Genomic DNA, 20799 nt, shown 5'->3' with positions numbered 1-20799 from the left:
CCGGGTAAAGATCACAAACTTCCCGAAAATTACCGACCTATCGCTCTACTCTCCTCAATATCAAAAATTTACGAACGAATCATCCTCTCTCACCTTCAAACCAATCTTCGAGACAAAATCCGCCCAGAACAATTTGCCTTCAGACCTGAACACTCTACCACTCTACAACTGACCAAACTTACTCACCAACTTAGTCAGAACTTTAACAAAAACGGTAACACCGCCTCCATTTTCCTTGACGTGGAAAAAGCCTTCGACCGGGTCTGGCACGTCGGCCTCCTCTACAAACTGTCCCAACTCAACATCTCGACTGAAATCGTTAAAATCATCGAATCCTTTCTCACTGACCGCACTTTTGTCACAAAAATCGAAGACTCATTCTCGTCCACCAGACACATACTCGCAGGCGTCCCTCAAGGATCCTGCCTTTCACCTACTCTCTACTTGACTTACATTAACGACATACCAACAACTCCTAAAGCTCACCTCTCACTATTCGCTGACGACACTATGTTCTTTACTTTCGACAAAAACCCGAAACGTGCAGCCATACAATTACAACACCAACGCAACCTATACTCTTTTTCAAATGAGAACGCACCGGGCGGCGGACGAAAACCGGTCGAAACGCGCGCATGGCCTCCCCACTCCCGACAGTTTCAGCTGTCGTAGGTGGTGCCACCTTGTATACGTAGTGAGTTGTATTTCCACAACATTGACGGCCGTTCGCACAATATGTGAAACGATATCTACTGTTTTGTTTACGCGCGCTCAGTAAATATATTGAATTTTGGCTTGGATTTGTGCGTTTAAATTATTTTTTTTATCGTGTCCTGCTTATTGGACAAAATTATGGATGACGAAATAATTGTTACACCAACAAAAAAAAATCCAAAGGGAAAGGTTTGTATTATTGTGATTAATTATATTATAGAATAGTGTATATTATGTTATTTGCAATGTATACAATAATATTATTATCATACATTTATTTATTCCAGTTTGTTTCATCAAGTCAAAAAGTGATGATTATCAATGCGTACAAAATGGAGTTGAAAAACAATCCGAAAATCACTATTAGGGAATGTCGGATAGTTCTTTCCAAACGCCTAGGCATTGGGCAAAGAACAATTTCAAACACTATTAGTGAGTACAATACCTCAAAGACTGTGATGTCTCCAAACAGAAAACGATGTAAGAAATCGTTTAAAGACGATTTCGATGATTTACATCGTAACACTGTGCGTCGTCATGTACATTCTTTTTGGTACAACAAAACCATTCCTACATTGGCCAAAATATACGCAGTTATTAAGGACGACGATAGTTTACCGTATGTATCAGAAACCAATTTATATCGTCTTTTAAAAACCATGGATTTCGAATACACCAAACGAAGCCGCAATAGTGCTCTCGTCGAAAGAGACGAAATAGTTGTATGGCGTCAACATTACTTGGAGGATATAAAGAAATACCGGGAAGAAGGGAGACACATGTACTACCTGGACGAAACGTGGGTCAATGCAGGAGAATGTACCAACAAAACATGGGTAGACAAAACCGTCAAATCGTGCCATGATGCATTTGTTCGAGGCCTCACAACAGGGCCGAAAAATCCAACAGGGAAAGGCAAACGACTGATCATTCTACACATAGGGTCGGAAGACGGGTTTGTACCAGGTGGACTCCTATGTTTTGAGTCAAAAAAAAACACGAATGATTATCATGACGAGATGAACGGTGACACATTTTTTGAATGGATGCAAAATATATTACCAAAACTAAAAGAAAACTGTGTCATCGTTATGGATAACGCATCATACCATTCAGTAAAGGCAGACAAAATACCTACTACATCAACAAAAAAGGCGGACATAATTAAATGGTTGGAAGAAAAAGGTGAAGTTATCGACAAGCCTATGGTAATTCCTCGACTACTTGAAATAGTACGCAGAATTAAACCAATGCACGACAAATATGTAATTGACGAACTGGCCAAAGAACACAATCGCACCATCTTAAGACTCCCACCGTACCATTGTGAGTTAAATCCGATAGAGCTGGCTTGGTCATCAGTCAAACATCACGTCAAAATAAACAATACCAGCTACAAATTACCTGATGTGAAAAACTTGTTGTTGGAAGGTATCGAACGGGTAAATTCCGTTATGTGGAAAAATTTCATAAGTCATACCGAAAAAATCGAAAAAAAATTCTACGAAATGGATTTCATCGTTGACCAAATGTTGTCTGCAGAAGTAGAACCTGTTGTCATCAATGTAAGTAATTCCTCTTTCGAGTCTGAGTCTGACTAAATGTATTTTTATTTTTTATATTTGTAATTTTTATTTTTTTTTTATGTGTAATAAAAAAAGAAATATTAAACAAATGGTTTTCTGTACTTATTAAAATATCATCCATAAACCTATCCATCGTGTTTCTGTGTATAATATAATCAAATAAAATAATGAAGTATATATATTTATATACATTTATATGTATAAAAAAAAAATTTTTAAATGTTTTTTTGTTGTAAGTGATATACAATTATAAACTAACTACCTATCTGATCGAAATCAATTTAATGAACCGTTTGATTAATTTAAATACATATCTAATAATTATACAATCATGAAGAGCCAAAAAAATCTTTAAATTCAATATTATATAGGTACGATTAGTGTCGTACTTATATAAATGCGTATTATAATATATGAGTTGATATACATCATAATATATTATATATTAGGTATAATAGGTGTGTGTGTGTATATATATATATAAGTATATATATATATAAGTATATATAATTATCCCATTTAGACCCTAACACATGGATGTACTAAAAAAAATATATATATAAGTATAGCATTTATATACACGCGTTAATATTGTGTACGTATAACATAATATAATATAATGGTCCCCACGATGCTATACTTTATATATATATAATAATTAATAACACACCAAGTATATTATCGCCAAAAATGTGTACGAAATCTTCGCCGACCTGCTATGAATGTTCGAATTTCAAAACGTACATTCTCATCACAATAACCTCGTGCGGCCCGCCGCCGGACGTACACAATATATATTATACTATAGGTCAGAGTTGGGCCAAATTTTATCTAGATAATTATTCGAATAAATATGTATTCGATTAATTATTTATTCGAATAAAATGTTATCTCAATAATCATCTAAATAAAATTTCATTCGAATAACGCCCTACTCTGCTATAGGTAAATACTATGGACTCAACAAGTCCCTGTGGTGAACTGGCACCACAGCCTGCTACGACTGCTATGGACGATTTAATAATTTTGTTTTAAGAATTAAAATATATAGGTATTATTATAGATACCATATTACCACGATGCCATAATATCGACAATATGTATACTATAAGAAATACATCAATAAATAATGAATAATAATAATCCGTAAGTGTTTACGTATTTGAGTATAAAAATAATAATATTCTGTGGCGTGCAACAGTATGATGCGGTAGATAATAATTATAATAATAATTGAACATTCTGTATGCCCGGCGGCGTCGAAAGTAGCCGATCATTGGCGACTAATCAGAAATTAATTACTAACTTTGTGGGAGGGGCTTGTGGTTCCGCCTCTGATAACGATGCGCGACCCGGTGCGTTCTCATTTGAAAAAGAGTATAGCTACCACATGGTTTCATCGCTGGAAAATTAAAATAAACCCTACTAAAACAATAGGTATTCTTTTCGGACGTTCCAATACTACTCACATCCCACCACTACTACTCGACAACCATCCAGTGACTTGGTCCAATCATGCCAAATACCTCGGCGTTACAATAGGACGCAAACTCACCTTCGACAAACACGTTCAAGACATCACCAAAAAAGCCACTCGCGTCCGCGGAATTCTTTACCCCATTCTCAACCGTTCTAGCCCTGTCCCAAAATCTTCAAAGCTCAATATTCTAAAACTCTACGTCTCTCCAATTCTTTCATATGCTGGCCCCTCTTGGGCTCCTTTCATCGGTCCCTCACATTGGAGACGTATCGAATCTGTTCAAAACATCGGCATTCGCACGATAACAGGTTTGCCCACTATCGTTAAAAATTCGGTCCTTCTAAAATCGACAAATTTCAAATCTATTCAAAACTCCATTCGTTCCCAAACCAAATCAATGTTCTACAAAAATTCTTTCTCGAATCATACTTACATCCGACTTCTAGGTAAAACACACCCTCCCCCAAATACTAAACGTAAATTGAAACCCTACCCACTCTCTTGGGCAGACCAATAAATCTAACCATTTCTTCTTAATTTCCATCCACTAGTAGAGGCTAAGCCTGGAATAGTAAACGGTATAGCCATCCCTTTCAAAGCAAAGCAAAGCAAAGATACGCGGGCGAACACGTCCCCGTACGCGATGCGTATGAAACGCGTGCATACAGGCTATTATAGGGCCCTATCATAGATGCAATGTTATATCTTAATATATTATATTACTAATATTATTAAAACGTGAGATGATTTTTTGTCAAGTTATATCTGAAATTCTACTGTATCGATTTTCATGATTTTTATCCCTTTAAACGCAAGTACTCGGTGTGGTATTAAGCCATCTAAAGAGAAAACTCCAAATATGTAACAATATTAAATAGTTTTTGGAAATATTTAGTTTTCCGTGTATAGTTGCATATATATAGTGAACACAAAATCTTTAAGATCTATTATATATAATTATCTATTATCTGCTATCTCGGAGATCTAAATAGTTATGAACTATAATGAATAATAATACATCAGTGATTGGCTGATTGTCTTATTAATGACTATATATTATTATATATATTATAATATATATATATAATATTATAATATTGAGATTAAAAATTAAAAATGATTTATATTTTATTTATCAATTATCACATACCTCAATAATATTATTTTAGTATGCCTTATTTATTTATTGTGTTTATCTTTCTCCGTCAAATTATTCATTCTTTTATTGCATATATTGTACCACGCTACCATTGGATTGCGTATTTATAAAAATAAAATTTATGTTGGACCAAAAAACCAAGTTATATACCTATAGTTTGGTCATTTTAATTATTACCAGATTAAATACAATACATACGTATATTTATATATTGTATTTAAGATATTTTTTGATGGTACGATCATACTAAGTATTCAATAAAATATTGCAAAAACATGCAAAATAAAAATAGTACTTTTCTCATCAGAATATAATATATATCGCGGACATTACTCACTAAAACTCCATCTGGACGTAAAAAAATACATGCTGTTATTGCTTATATAAATCCTAGCCCTATATAGCTGACGACCACTATACCTATAATTGGATCTATTGTGTGTCGGTATAATGGAGTATCCAAGTCCATAGTCCATTTTCATATGACATAAATTTAAAATTTATAAGTTATAATAATGTTTTAAAAAAAATGAGTTGACACATTGTGGCCCCTTTCAACTTGCAGCCCGGGGCTATAGCCCCCTAGCCCCCCCTGATAGCTGTTTATAACTTACTACAATAGTTGGACATCCAATAATTGAATTTCACAAGCAACAGCATATCAACGCCAGACATAAAAAATCTTTAAAGTAATACTAAGCAAAAGGTTTCTAACAAACAATATATATATATAATAATAATAATTTTTTTTCCCTTTTTTTTTGTATTTTTACATTATTGTCATTCATTTTTCATTTATATTTTGTAAAAATTCTCAGTGTTAAAACAAATAATAATAGTGGCGGGCGCACGGCTGAAATTTTTTTTTTTTAATTATGTCATAAATTGGCATGTTAGAAAAATTATATTTGCCATCCCTGCCCTAGACGGAAGTGACGGATCGAGTTAAAAATTATATATAACTAATATTCAATATTTATAATTATTCAGTTTTTGGTAAGACTAATGCAGTCTAAATATTAATCACACTATGATTAATAAATAGGAATTATTGTATTTACAATAGTAGTATATATATTATTATATAGATAGATCAAAGTCATCGTTATCGGTGGTGTTATCAAACAATAATGCAGGTTATTAATAAAGGACTGGTTACTTCAATGTTAAATAAATAAAAAATAAAAATATTATAAATTAAATTAGCTTTAAATGTTCTCCTAAGATTGATATACAATATTATTATACACTAATAATTTTATATTTGTAAAATATTTACAAGAATTTAAAATTTTAATATTATTATTTTAATTTAAATAAAAAGTTAGAATAATATTGTCAGAGTAACCTTGTTTAAAATTAAAACTAAAATATTATTTTAATATTTTCATTTGGTTTAAACTTAAATATTATTAAACTAATTAAATTGTATCATTGAGAAAATATATAAATTGTAATATTACATTTTTAAACTTCATAAAATGTTGAACCAACTTTATAATCATAATATTTAAAATATAATTCAGTTTTAAAGTTATTGTAATATTGATATTATGGAATTGCTGTGTGGGTTGTGGCCAAAGTGAAAAAAACACCCACCAAGAAGAAGACACCGGCACCAAAAAAAAAAATATGTACCCCCCACAAAACGATTGGAAAATATTTAAATCGGTCCTTTTCAGGAACACCAAAATAATAATTAATAACTCACCCGTGCTTATCTTGATTTCCCGATGCGCATTGACATGGTCTTACTTTTGGAGATTAATATAAAACAACCATTGAGTGAACAAGGTATTTGACCAACTAACATAATATTATTATTACAGTATGGCGTTAAGTGATGTCTCTTGTCCACACGAAATACGATAGAATAATAGAAGAAAAAAAAATGAAAATATAGTCATGCAACCACACCATTTTGCTTGGAAGGAAGTTGAAGGCCGATACTATACTATTATTATAAAAATGTATTCAATCCAGAAAAAATGCTTTGAATAGATTGTATTTGATTATGCTGTTGAAATTGGACCGACTCATTCAATATTATGTAATTTGATCATGATAACTTTTTGTACAGTTGTTTAATTAATTGTAAACATTGATACATTAAGGTTACTAAGAGACTAAAGAGATGTAGTGTATTTTAAAATATTTATATCTAAAATATAATTTATGAACGCATGACATTACGTTGTAATTATTATACAGAGTTATTGTTATACCTAATCAAGTTAATGATGATTTTTAACTGAGTTAAGTTAAGTCGAAAGAAAACATTTTAAACAGTTGAACAGTAAACGTAATTTTTTTTAAACTCTTATAAGTTAAAAGTTATATGAACATTTTCAATTAACTTATTATTATTTTTTTAATATCTATACGAATACCCATTAATATGGTTTAAAATGATAAAAACCATAAATATTATTGAACACGGGAAATAGCCAACATACGAGCATAACCTAATTGATTTTAATTAAACAATAACTTATTCGTGGCGAAAATATTAAATGATATTATATTCTTGATAATTGTACATTTGTGATTTGTATCTATGTCAATATAATAATATAATATCATATTACTTATTAGTTATTAGTATTTATTGATTATTATTATTACGATATGGCCGTATGCCGCAGTATGGTATGGTACGTCTTTATATAATATACGATACACCTAATTTGGCTATTGCTATGTGACTTATAATTAAGTTATTTTTCTTGAAGAATTCTGGTTAACGGAACAATAAATAAATTTAACTATATTTCTAATTTCCTATTCTAGTATATGGTTACGTAATAGGTATGCATCATCAATAATAATTTTTATTTTTATCATATTTATTATTTAATTATTTATAAATTAACTTAACTTGAATTTGATTAAAAGCAACTCGTTATTTATTAAGTTTATGATATCAATTAAAGTAAAGTTAATGAAAATAAACTTTTTAACTCGTTTATGCCCAGGCTTGTACCTAATACATGGGATTCGCGCTGTATAATTATTGAGTGTTGTCGTATATTGTAGACAGTCGTCAAAATAATTATTGACATATTATGTCAGGCCAGCGAAGCAAGATGTGCCGGGGCGACAGTAATATTGTCTATATATTATAACACCGCTGTCGCTGAGTGATTCGGCGAGGACGTAGGTACGACGTGCGTGTGAAACACCGATCGCAGTACCGGCTAGGCAATCTGAATCTGCTAACTGTTTTATTTATGTTTGTTTTAATACAATAAAAGTGTTTCCGACCTGAAAAGCCGAGTTCAACATTATTTTAGTCATTCTTACGTTCTTACATTTTATAATTTATAGGAGCAGCGCCGGTATATACTATATACCTACGTACTATGTGTCAATGAAGTTTTATCAAACTGAATAGTGGTGCCAAGGGATAATAATAATATGTACTCTTTGAGTCATTTCAAGTAGATGGGAACGAACTAAGAATTGACGAGCGCATACCATCGTAGCTCAACGAGTTGACAGTGCCATTCTAATTAATTTTAGAGAGTGTCATTAACTAGAGAATACGAGGGAAGACGTATTATAGTTGGTCGTTGTAATGGATGTGTTGATTAATATGGATTTCATGTCATTGAATAATACGAAATACGATCCTGCGGCCTATATAATATATTATTATAATCAGTGTTGCGCTTAGATAAAATAAAATTATCTAGATGTAGATGAGATACCTATCTGAATTTATTAGAGTTGGTCGAACAATAAATTATTAGTGGATAATAAATAATATTATTGTCATAATGGATATATCACCAACTTACTAATATTGGTTATTATTATAAAATGTAATATAATATTATCATTATATTCGTAAGAGAGGTCAAAAGTTATTATTTATAAGTTTATAATCATTAAATATTTTTTTTTTTTGTTTCGTATATTGAAAATATATTTCTAGGTATGCTATGCAATTGTTATTCACATATCACATTTGAAGAAATAAAGTTTTATCACACAAGAGTAAATGTAAAATCGATTCAATATATATTATTATGGGTCTAAGAGATCGTATTTGAAATTAAGGTAAAAGTTGTTCACACGTACCTAATATAGGATAAACCGTAACCGCGCACAAGATTTGAATAATAAAACAATCGACGGAATGTGATGGCCCTGAAAAGGGCCGTTTTAAAATGATGATGAAGAAATGACGGGATATTTAAGCACGTTCTCCGCGGATGCGACGGGCCAATTGAATGTCCTTCGGCATGATGGTGACACGTTTGGCGTGGATGGCGCACAGATTGGTGTCTTCGAACAGACCGACCAGGTAAGCCTCGCTAGCTTCTTGCAGAGCCATGACGGCGGAGCTCTGGAAACGTAGGTCGGTCTTGAAGTCCTGGGCTATCTCACGCACCAGACGTTGGAACGGCAATTTGCGGATCAACAGTTCCGTGCTCTTCTGGTAACGACGGATTTCACGGAGGGCGACGGTTCCGGGACGGTAACGATGAGGTTTCTTCACTCCTCCGGTGGCGGGTGCGCTCTTACGTGCGGCTTTAGTGGCCAGCTGCTTCCTGGGCGCCTTTCCTCCGGTCGACTTGCGGGCGGTTTGCTTGGTACGTGCCATCTCGCAATTGATTGATTGTCAATACAGATTCTCAGACAAGTATGAATGAACAATGATACCCGAAGGAACTTTGCTTTGGGAGGGGCGGCTATGCCGTTTACTATTCCAGGCTTGTGCCTCTACTAGTGGATGGATTTTGTGGTTGATTGGTAGGTTCAGTTATGTTAGTCAGTCCAATTTAATGGGTATGGTTTGAGTAAACGTTTGGTGGTTGGAGGGGAGTGGGTTTTACCTAAGAGGCGGATATGATCGTATTCGGAAAAAGAGTTTTTGTAGAACATTGTTTTTGATTGAGAGCAAATGGAATTTTGAATAGATTTGAAGTTGGCTGATTTTAAAAGGGCCGAGTTTCTAACGATGGTGGGCATACCGGTTATCGTGCGTATGCCGATGTTTTGGACGGATTCGATACGTCTCCAATGGGAGGGGCCGATAAAGGGTGCCCAGGAAGAGCCAGCATATGTAAGTATAGGGGTCACGTAGAGTTTAAGTATGTTAAGTTTTGTTTTCAGCGGAACGGGACTGGTACGGTTAAGTAAGGGGTAAAGCATACCACGGACGCGGGTAGCTTTTTTGGTTACGTCTTGAATGTGTTGGTTGAATGTAAGTTTACGTCCAATCGTGACGCCTAAGTATTTGGCCTGTTTTGACCAGTTAACGGGTTGGTTATCGATGGTTAGAGGTGGAATGTGGGTTGTATTAGAACGCCCGAAGAGGACGCCTACTGTTTTGGTGGGGTTTATTTTGATTCGCCACCTGTGGAACCAGTTGGACGCGAGGTTGAGTTGGTGTTGTAGTTGTATGGTTGCACGTTTGGGGTTTTTGTTACTAGTAAAGAACATCGTGTCGTCAGCGAAGAGTGAGAGGTTGGCTTTAGGAGTCGTTGGAATGTCGTTAATGTACGTCAAGTATAGCGTCGGTGAGAGACAGGAGCCCTGAGGGACTCCTGCGAGTACGTGTCTGGTAGTAGAGAAGGAGTGTTCGATTTTAGTGGTAAAAGTACGGTCGGTGAGAAAGGATTGGATGATTTTTACGATTTCTAACGAGATGTTGAGTTTGGAGAGTTTGTAGAGTAGGCCTTCGTGCCAGACGCGGTCGAAGGCTTTCTCCACGTCGAGGAAGACGGAAGCAGTGTTTAAGTCGTTGTTAAAGTTTTCGCTCAGTTGGTGGGTGAGTTTGGTCAGTTGTAGTGTGGTCGAGTGTTCGGGTCTGAAGGCGAACTGTTCGGGACGGATTTTGTTTTTGAGTTTGTCTTGTAGGTGGGTGAGGATGAGTCGTTCGTAAATTTTGGACAGGGAGGAGAGGAGGGCGATTGGTCTATAGTTTTCGGGTTGTTTATGGTCTTTGCCAGGTTTGGGAATGGAGATGATGACTGCTTTTTTCCGGGCAAGGGGAAAGTAGCAGATTCTGAAGGCGCTGTTGATGATCCGAGTAAGGGACAGTATAATGTTGTTTGGTAGGAATTTAAGAGCCGTGTTGGTGATGAGGTCGTCACCTGGGGCTTTCTTTTTGCGAAGGTTGCGAATTATGTCTTGTATCTGGCCGGGAGTGGTAAAGAGGTTAGATCGGGTGATGTCAAGGCCTTGTAGGTACTGGGAGTGAGCGGTTACGTCTGGTAAGTCGGGGCCGGGGTTTGTTTGAAATTGACGTTCGAGCGAGTCGGCTATCAGCTCTGCTCGTTCGTTGGCCGGAAAAACTAGGCCGTCGGGGCCGGTTAGTGGGTGAGATGCTGGACGTTTGTGTAAGAGACATTTGTTGAGTTTGTATATTGAACCGTCTTGGTGGTCTAGTGAGTTAAGAAAGATGTCCCATTGGTCAGTGTTGTGCGTTGCGAGTAAGGTACGTATGAGAGATATTACCCGAAGGAATCAAAATACGCCGTTAAATATACACGAATCGGAACCGTATGCGTCGCTACCATTGGTCGGTGTACTGCGGTTTGTTCGAGAGTGGGAGAAATCCAATCGAGCATTTTGATTGGCCGTGCGTGCGTCGTAAAACGAATAAATAAGACGACTTTTCATGTCCCCGGCATCATCACTACTTCACGTTCAGTTCACATCCGAGCAAGACGTCCTCTGCCAACTACTCTACAGCCAGCCGTTTTCAACGCTTCAACAGGGCAACAGCGCCCACGGTTCACACCACGAACCTTCAACTACAAAACAGCCGTTCTCACTGCTTCAACAGGGCAACAGCGCCCACGGTTCACACCACGAACCTTCAACTCAAAACAGCCGTTTTCACCGCTACTCCGACAGGGCACCAGCGCCCAAGGTAAGCCGTCGCGAAAGCGACGGGTATCCACCTCCCACCGTTTATCTGTCGAGGGGCCGCGCCCTCTCATTGCCGCAGAATCCCATCCCTGACCAAACCAAACCCCCCTAAAACCGCCCGTCACACCACCAGAAAATCGCTCTTTTCAGAGCTACAGTGTTAAAACCCTGAGTTTGTTACGGTCTTGCCATGGGCAAGACAGCTAACAAGCGGAAGGGCCCCGCGCAAACACCCGGGAGTTCCAAGAAGGGACGTCCACGTGCCTCGCCATCCCCACCGTCCACCTTCCTAAAAGGTCCACAGAGGGATTCCCCACCCTCTCCAACTCCGTCGACCGACTCATCAATATCAATGTCGTCAAACTGCTCCACTTCCGACACCGAGTCAAACAAATCCGCCCAACACTCCGCCCCGACTATGAAACCTCCACCAGCCAAAACATCCGAACAACAAACCCCGACATCAGCCAAACCCAAGCAAATCAGGCCACCCCCCTTAATCTTAAACTCTGCGTCCTGGCGAAAAATCGCACCAACCATTTACAAACTTCCGAACTTCACTCCATCGGCAATTACAGCCAAAACCACATCCAATGGACAAATAACCGTCCAAACTACCGACCCCACCCACTTCCGACAAATTCAGAAAGTCCTAGTTGACAGCAAAACTGAATTCCATACCTTCAGCCTCCCTGAAGATCGTTCCCTTAAGGTCGTTCTAAAGGGCATACCGATCGACATCACCACTGACGATCTAAAATCCGAACTAGAAACCCTAAACTTCCAAACAAAATACATCCGCCGTTTCGGTACTCCCGAAAAACCGATGCCCATGTGCCTCGTACACATTGCGGCAACCCCGAACGCCAAGGATATCTTCCTTCTCAACTCCCTATTTTATCTTACGATTTCGGTAGAAGCCCTTAAACCTTCCGGCCCGGCACAATGTTTTTCGTGCCAACGTTTTGGACACGGTTCCCGTAACTGTGGCCACCCACCCAGATGCGTCAAGTGCGCAGGAAATCACTTGGCATCTGAATGCCAAAAAACTCCCGACCAAACCCCGACATGCTGCAATTGCGGCGGGCCTCATACGGCTAATTTCCGCGGATGCCCACATCTCTTGACGATAAAACCCAAAATCGCACCACCAACAACCAAACCCCAAACCCTGCCACCGACAACTCAATCTTTTACACCACCCCTGCCCCCACCAACAACTACAATAAAACCCCAAACCCGCTCGTACGCTGCAGCCACCACCGGCCAAGCGCCCCCACCACCACCAAAACCGACCAGTCCCGAAGCCCCACAAATTAACCTGTCCCTCATTTTAAACCTCCTGACCAACCTCTTAACAGCCATAGTTAACAACCAGGACCCCAAAACCCTGATACAAACAGCAATACAATCATTCTTAACCATACTATCCCCCCAAAATGGATAACTTAAAAATTCTATTTTGGAACTCAAACGGCATTAACCACAAACTTGACGAACTGCGCTCTTTAGCACTAAAACTGAAAACCGACATAATCCTACTTAACGAAACCCACCTAAAACCCTCGGCCAGACTTCACATTCCTAACTTTTTTACGTACAGGAACGACCTGCCGCCCGTGCGGGGCTCGCCCGCCCACGGAGGCACGGCCGTTCTCGTCAACCGACGTATCGTTCACCAACCAGTTACCCTAAACACAACCATCCAAACCTCTTCCATCCTCGTACAACTCAACGGCCACGAAGTACTTATTTCAGCCGTATACAAACCACCCGGAACCCTACTAACGACAAACGACCTCGACCTTTTGACAAAGAGTGCCGAATGGCAAATTTCGGCAGGCGACTTCAACGCCAAACATCCGCTGTGGTATAGCCACACGACTAACGCTGCCGGCCGTGTCCTCTTTGACCACGCACAACAATCGGACTACTCTGTAACTGCTCCCTCTTCTCCCACACATTTCCCGACATGCACACGATACAGACCTGACATACTCGACATCGCCCTCGTACGACTACCCTATCAAACCCAAATCACTAACCTCAACGAACTATCTTCCGACCACAACCCCATTCTTCTAGATACACTCTGCACTCCGATCTCTTCTTCTCCACCGGTTACGAATCGGTTTATTAACTGGAAAAAATACACGACAACTCTCGCGAACTTACCGAACTCAACCACTCAACCGACCAACGACCGTGAGTCTATCGACCTGGCAATCGAAAACCTCACAAAACATATCCAACAAGCGGTTGAATCCAGCGTATACGTACCGACACGCAAACACCCGTCCACTGTAGTACCAGACTACATTAAACTGGAAATACAAGACAAAAACCGTATACGCCGCGAATGGCAAATAAACCGCGACCCGACAATTAAACGACAACTAAACGCCAAAATATCTCTCATACGTACCTTACTCGCAACGCACAACACTGACCAATGGGACATCTTTCTTAACTCACTAGACCACCAAGACGGTTCAATATACAAACTCAACAAATGTCTCTTACACAAACGTCCAGCATCTCACCCACTAACCGGCCCCGACGGCCTAGTTTTTCCGGCCAACGAACGAGCAGAGCTGATAGCCGACTCGCTCGAACGTCAATTTCAAACAAACCCCGGCCCCGACTTACCAGACGTAACCGCTCACTCCCAGTACCTACAAGGCCTTGACATCACCCGATCTAACCTCTTTACCACTCCCGGCCAGATACAAGACATAATTCGCAACCTTCGCAAAAAGAAAGCCCCAGGTGACGACCTCATCACCAACACGGCTCTTAAATTCCTACCAAACAACATTATACTGTCCCTTACTCGGATCATCAACAGCGCCTTCAGAATCTGCTACTTTCCCCTTGCCCGGAAAAAAGCAGTCATCATCTCCATTCCCAAACCTGGCAAAGACCATAAACAACCCGAAAACTATAGACCAATCGCCCTCCTCTCCTCCCTGTCCAAAATTTACGAACGACTCATCCTCACCCACCTACAAGACAAACTCAAAAACAAAATCCGTCCCGAACAGTTCGCCTTCAGACCCGAACACTCGACCACACTACAACTGACCAAACTCACCCACCAACTGAGCGAAAACTTTAACAACGACTTAAACACTGCTTCCGTCTTCCTCGACGTGGAGAAAGCCTTCGACCGCGTCTGGCACGAAGGCCTACTCTACAAACTCTCCAAACTCAACATCTCGTTAGAAATCGTAAAAATCATCCAATCCTTTCTCACCGACCGTACTTTTACCACTAAAATCGAACACTCCTTCTCTACTACCAGACACGTACTCGCAGGAGTCCCTCAGGGCTCCTGTCTCTCACCGACGCTATACTTGACGTACATTAACGACATTCCAACGACTCCTAAAGCCAACCTCTCGCTCTTCGCTGACGACACGATGTTCTTTACTAGTAACAAAAACCCCAAACGTGCAACCATACAACTACAACACCAACTCAACCTCGCGTCCAACTGGTTCCACAGGTGGCGAATCAAAATAAACCCCACCAAAACAGTAGGCGTCCTCTTCGGGCGTTCTAATACAACCCACATTCCACCTCTAACCATCGATAACCAACCCGTTAACTGGTCAAAACAGGCCAAATACTTAGGCGTCACGATTGGACGTAAACTTACATTCAACCAACACATTCAAGACGTAACCAAAAAAGCTACCCGCGTCCGTGGTATGCTTTACCCCTTACTTAACCGTACCAGTCCCGTTCCGCTGAAAACAAAACTTAACATACTTAAACTCTACGTGACCCCTATACTTACATATGCTGGCTCTTCCTGGGCACCCTTTATCGGCCCCTCCCATTGGAGACGTATTGAATCCGTCCAAAACATCGGCATACGCACGATAACCGGTATGCCCACTATCGTTAGAAACTCGGCCCTTTTAAAATCAGCCAACTTCAAATCTATTCAAAATTCCATTTGCTCTCAATCAAAAACAATGTTCTACAAAAACTCTTTTTCCGAATACGATCATATCCGCCTCTTAGGTAAAACCCACTCCCCTCCAACCACCAAACGTTTACTCAAACCATACCCATTAAATTGGACTGACTAACATAACTGAACCTACCAATCAACCCCAAAATCCATCCACTAGTAGAGGCACAAGCCTGGAATAGTAAACGGCATAGCCACCCCTCCCAAAGCAAAGCAAAGTCCCCGGCATCAGTCTAGGGACAGCGTAAAGAGCAGCAACTACTCCAGTATTTAACTACAAGAAACCACACCTATCCTAATATGACGGGACGCGGTAAAGGAGGAAAAGGGCTTGGCAAAGGAGGCGCTAAACGTCATCGTAAGGTGTTGCGTGATAACATCCAAGGAATAACCAAGCCTGCCATTCGTCGGTTGGCCCGTCGTGGTGGAGTGAAACGTATCTCCGGTTTGATCTACGAAGAAACACGTGGCGTGCTGAAAGTGTTCCTGGAAAACGTGATCCGCGACGCCGTGACGTACACCGAACACGCCAAGAGGAAAACAGTCACCGCCATGGATGTTGTTTACGCGCTGAAACGACAGGGCCGTACGCTTTACGGATTCGGAGGTTAATCAATGCACGCAAAATTCCAACTTAGTTTAAAAAGGCCCTTTTCAGGGCCACCAATAATACTAATTTGATACACCGACTTTGCCAATGATTTGGCAAATTGTTGGTCGACGCTTAAGAGGACGTTAACCCGCGCTGTGTTGTCTCCGTCTTGCAAGTGCGTAACGTAGCAAATTTTACGCTCAGCAAAACATGTGTAGCTCCGTTAGTATAAAAAATTAGAGCGAATTTGGCGTCATATAAAATCTAGAGGTAAGATTATTATCTAGGCAAAACCTCATGGGCTTTTTAGTATATTTTAATTTTAACGCGAGTTATGAGTAATATTCACTATTTTAAAGTTGTAAATTTTTATACATCTTATAATACTCATAACTCGCTTTGAAATTAAAATATACTAAAAATCCCACGAGGTCGCCTAGACAATAATCTTACCTTTAGATTTTATAATAGGTCTATTCACCTTAATTTTTAAATTAACGGAGCTACACGTGTTTTGCTGAGCGTAAAATTTGGTATGTTAAGCACTTGTAAGACGGAGACAACACATGCGGGTATAACGTCCTCTTAACGTTGTGAGTTGATTTTAGCACAGTCATGAAAAATATTATCTTTATAAAAATGTGATGGTATGGAGAAAGGAAAAACCAGCTAAACAATTAATGTTACAGTCGGCCCTACTTTTTTATAACCCTAGTGCCGTTTGAGGGAAAATTCTACATTCTTCATACGCGATAAGGGTACAATTGCTACGTTTTTTTCACCACTCGCGCTCACGGTATCTCGATATTTTTAATAACGGTTCATTGGATCATGGGATCGGAATGAATTACGTATTCGTGGTGACTACAATTTTAGTACCAGTGTGTTGAAATCAATATTCTTTTAGGTACTAGGATCATGCATTCTATAATTTACATGGAAAACATTTAGGTACTTTTTGTGTAGTCAAATGATAAATGAAACTCATTAGGTCGTTTAACTAGAAATATCATTCTGTGTCATCAGCAGTCTTGCATATGACACGTTTTAAAAATGTTTCAAGTACAGCTAATAAAAATAATATTTTGGATATTTCATAACCTACAGTTAGTGTTTTCTTCAGTTGCACGATAGTTTATTTAATATTGAAGATGTATTATATACTGGAAAGTAAACAGTTTAATACTAATATCGATATATATTACTAGCGACTGTGTTTGTTGTTAATAATATAAATACAAAATAAAATCTGTAAAATTTTATTTTGTGCCAATTTATAAAAATTACATTAGTAATCAAAAATATATTATGCAAAATGTGTTGATAATTTCATTCCTTTTAAGTTTCTACACATACGTTTAGAACGCCTTATTCCATTTTAATATTATTTAGTATTCAAAATCCAAAAAATCCAAAACAAACAACAAGAAATTCACAACTAGTCTTAATCCCCTTATTCGATACCGTGATTTTCCGTTTTTGTCGAACACATGCGCGACATAGTATTTTAGACGTGTATTTGCCAAACATTTCGATTGATCTATTGAAGCAATAAGAATTCTGAAAACAGATTTGAATTTGTCGTCAAGTCTCCTTGAAATCGACTTTCCCACATGTTCGATATTAATCTCCAAATTCCTATAAATGCCATATTAAACAAGAGTACTTAAAAATTGTCGTATTTTAATTTTTGGAGAAGTTAAAATCAAAAATGTGGAAAAGTCGATTTCAAGTAGACTTGACGACAAATTCAAATCTGCTTTTAGAATTCTTATCGCTTCATTAGATCAATATTGGTGTGTTTGGCAAAGAATCAGTCTAAAATCCTATGTCGCGACTGTTTTCTATTCAAAGTAAATTCGTACCATTGGCCAATATTAATTAATAAGGAGGCACACGATTGATTATAAAGGTTGATAAATTGTGTTTTATATTAAAAAAAAAAAAAATTTATATTAATACTGAAATACACATAGGCAGACTAAATTAATTGGAATAAATCAATTATTTACAAATTATTATGTTTATGGCTTTTCAAGAATAAATTGTTTGTAATATTCATTCTAGGTCCGTAAGAAGAAAATAACTCTTAATTTATAAACACCCGTGCAAAATGCTAAAAGTATAATATTATGCTATGTACCGTGGTGTTACCTTTTCGGATGAGTGAGTTAGTTAAATTGATGGCCCTGAAAAGGGCCTTTTTAGTAGAGCGAGTGTCGGGTGGGAATATTTAAGCTTTCTTTTCGGTCTTCTTGGGTAAAAGAACGGCTTGGATGTTGGGCAACACACCACCTTGAGCAATAGTCACTCCGGATAACAATTTGTTCAACTCCTCGTCATTCCTGATGGCCAATTGTAAATGTCTAGGGATGATGCGAGATTTCTTGTTGTCACGGGCAGCGTTACCGGCCAACTCCAAAACTTCGGCTGCCAAGTACTCCATGACGGCGGCCAGGTAAACTGGAGCTCCGGCTCCGACGCGCTCGGCGTAATTTCCCTTTCTCAACAAACGATGGATACGACCGACCGGGAACTGAAGTCCGGCACGGGACGATCTGGTCTTGGACTTGCCTCCCTTCGCTTTTCCTGCTTTGCCTCTTCCGCTCATGATTAATAGTTAGAGGACACTTTTGTATAGAATTCAACTGACGACTGATGGAAATTTTTTTGCTTTGCTTTGCTTTGCTTTGGGAGGGGTGGCTATGCCGTTTACTATTCCAGGCTTGTGCCTCTACTAGTGGATGGATTTTGGGGTTGATTGGTAGGTTCAGTTATGTTAGTCAGTCCAAATTAATGGGTATGGTTTGAGTGAACGTTTGGTGGTTGGAGGGGAGTGGGTTTTACCTAAGAGGCGGATATGATCGTATTCGGAAAAAGAGTTTTTGTAGAACATTGTTTTTGATTGAGAGCAAATGGAATTTTGAATAGATTTGAAGTTGGCTGATTTTAAAAGGGCCGAGTTTCTAACGATAGTGGGCATACCGGTTATCGTGCGTATGCCGATGTTTTGGACGGATTCAATACGTCTCCAATGGGAGGGGCCGATAAAGGGTGCCCAGGAAGAGCCAGCATATGTAAGTATAGGGGTCACGTAGAGTTTAAGTATGTTAAGTTTTGTTTTCAGCGGAACGGGACTGGTACGGTTAAGTAAGGGGTAAAGCATACCACGGACGCGGGTAGCTTTTTTGGTTACGTCTTGAATGTGTTGGTTGAATGTAAGTTTACGTCCAATCGTGACGCCTAAGTATTTGGCCTGTTTTGACCAGTTAACGGGTTGGTTATCGATGGTTAGAGGTGGAATGTGGGTTGTATTAGAACGCCCGAAGAGGACTCCTACTGTTTTGGTGGGGTTTATTTTGATTCGCCACCTGTGGAACCAGTTGGACGCGAGGTTGAGTTGGTGTTGTAGTTGTATGGTTGCACGTTTGGGGTTTTTGTTACTAGTAAAGAACATCGTGTCGTCAGCGAAGAGCGAGAGGTTGGCTTTAGGAGTCGTTGGAATGTCGTTAATGTACGTCAAGTATAGCGTCGGTGAGAGACAGGAGCCCTGAGGGACTCCTGCGAGTACGTGTCTGGTAGTAGAGAAGGAGTGTTCGATTTTAGTGGTAAAAGTACGGTCGGTGAGAAAGGATTGGATGATTTTTACGATTTCTAACGAGATGTTGAGTTTGGAGAGTTTGTAGAGTAGGCCTTCGTGCCAGACGCGGTCGAAGGCTTTCTCCACGTCGAGGAAGACGGAAGCAGTGTTTAAGTCGTTGTTAAAGTTTTCGCTCAGTTGGTGGGTGAGTTTGGTCAGTTGTAGTGTGGTCGAGTGTTCGGGTCTGAAGGCGAACTGTTCGGGACGGATTTTGTTTTTGAGTTTGTCTTGTAGGTGGGTGAGGATGAGTCGTTCGTAAATTTTGGACAGGGAGGAGAGGAGGGCGATTGGTCTATAGTTTTCGGGTTGTTTATGGTCTTTGCCAGGTTTGGGAATGGAGATGATGACTGCTTTTTTCCGGGCAAGGGGAAAGTAGCAGATTCTGAAGGCGCTGTTGATGATCCGAGTAAGGGACAGTATAATGTTGTTTGGTAGGAATTTAAGAGCCGTGTTGGTGATGAGGTCGTCACCTGGGGCTTTCTTTTTGCGAAGGTTGCGAATTATGTCTTGTATCTGGCCGGGAGTGGTAAAGAGGTTAGATCGGGTGATGTCAAGGCCTTGTAGGTACTGGGAGTGAGCGGTTACGTCTGGTAAGTCGGGGCCGGGGTTTGTTTGAAATTGACGTTCGAGCGAGTCGGCTATCAGCTCTGCTCGTTCGTTGGCCGGAAAAACTAGGCCGTCGGGGCCGGTTAGTGGGTGAGATGCTGGACGTTTGTGTAAGAGACATTTGTTGAGTTTGTATATTGAACCGTCTTGGTGGT

General features: G+C 39.3%; 4 protein-coding genes across 4 annotated transcripts; 2 read left to right on the top strand and 2 right to left on the bottom strand.

Moving 5' to 3' along the window:
- The first annotated feature begins 570 nt into the window (after positions 1 to 570).
- LOC132941185 (uncharacterized) lies at positions 571 to 3670 on the top strand. The gene is made up of 2 exons (XM_061009123.1): positions 571 to 903; positions 1002 to 3670. Exons 1-2 carry the CDS (start codon positions 853 to 855, stop codon positions 2313 to 2315), a joined length of 1365 nt encoding a protein of 454 aa, XP_060865106.1. The 5' UTR covers positions 571 to 852; the 3' UTR covers positions 2316 to 3670.
- Positions 3671 to 9105: 5435 nt separating this feature from the next.
- On the bottom strand, positions 9106 to 9582 carry LOC132940889 (histone H3). The gene has a single exon (XM_061008691.1). The coding sequence runs from the start codon at positions 9546 to 9548 to the stop codon at positions 9138 to 9140; it is 411 nt and encodes a 136-aa protein (XP_060864674.1). The 5' UTR covers positions 9549 to 9582; the 3' UTR covers positions 9106 to 9137.
- Positions 9583 to 16099: 6517 nt separating this feature from the next.
- On the top strand, positions 16100 to 16447 carry LOC132940897 (histone H4). Its single transcript, XM_061008699.1, has one exon. The coding sequence runs from the start codon at positions 16107 to 16109 to the stop codon at positions 16416 to 16418; it is 312 nt and encodes a 103-aa protein (XP_060864682.1). The 5' UTR covers positions 16100 to 16106; the 3' UTR covers positions 16419 to 16447.
- Positions 16448 to 18569: 2122 nt separating this feature from the next.
- LOC132940896 (histone H2A) lies at positions 18570 to 19063 on the bottom strand. Its single transcript, XM_061008698.1, has one exon. It carries the CDS (start codon positions 19007 to 19009, stop codon positions 18632 to 18634), a length of 378 nt encoding a protein of 125 aa, XP_060864681.1. The 5' UTR covers positions 19010 to 19063; the 3' UTR covers positions 18570 to 18631.
- Positions 19064 to 20799: the final 1736 nt, after the last annotated feature.

Source organism: Metopolophium dirhodum, chromosome 3, assembly GCF_019925205.1.
Source record: "Metopolophium dirhodum isolate CAU chromosome 3, ASM1992520v1, whole genome shotgun sequence".
NCBI lineage: Eukaryota > Metazoa > Arthropoda > Insecta > Hemiptera > Aphididae > Metopolophium > Metopolophium dirhodum.
The sequence above is the reverse complement of the archived record's forward strand: the minus strand, read 5'-3'. Positions and strand labels throughout refer to the sequence as shown.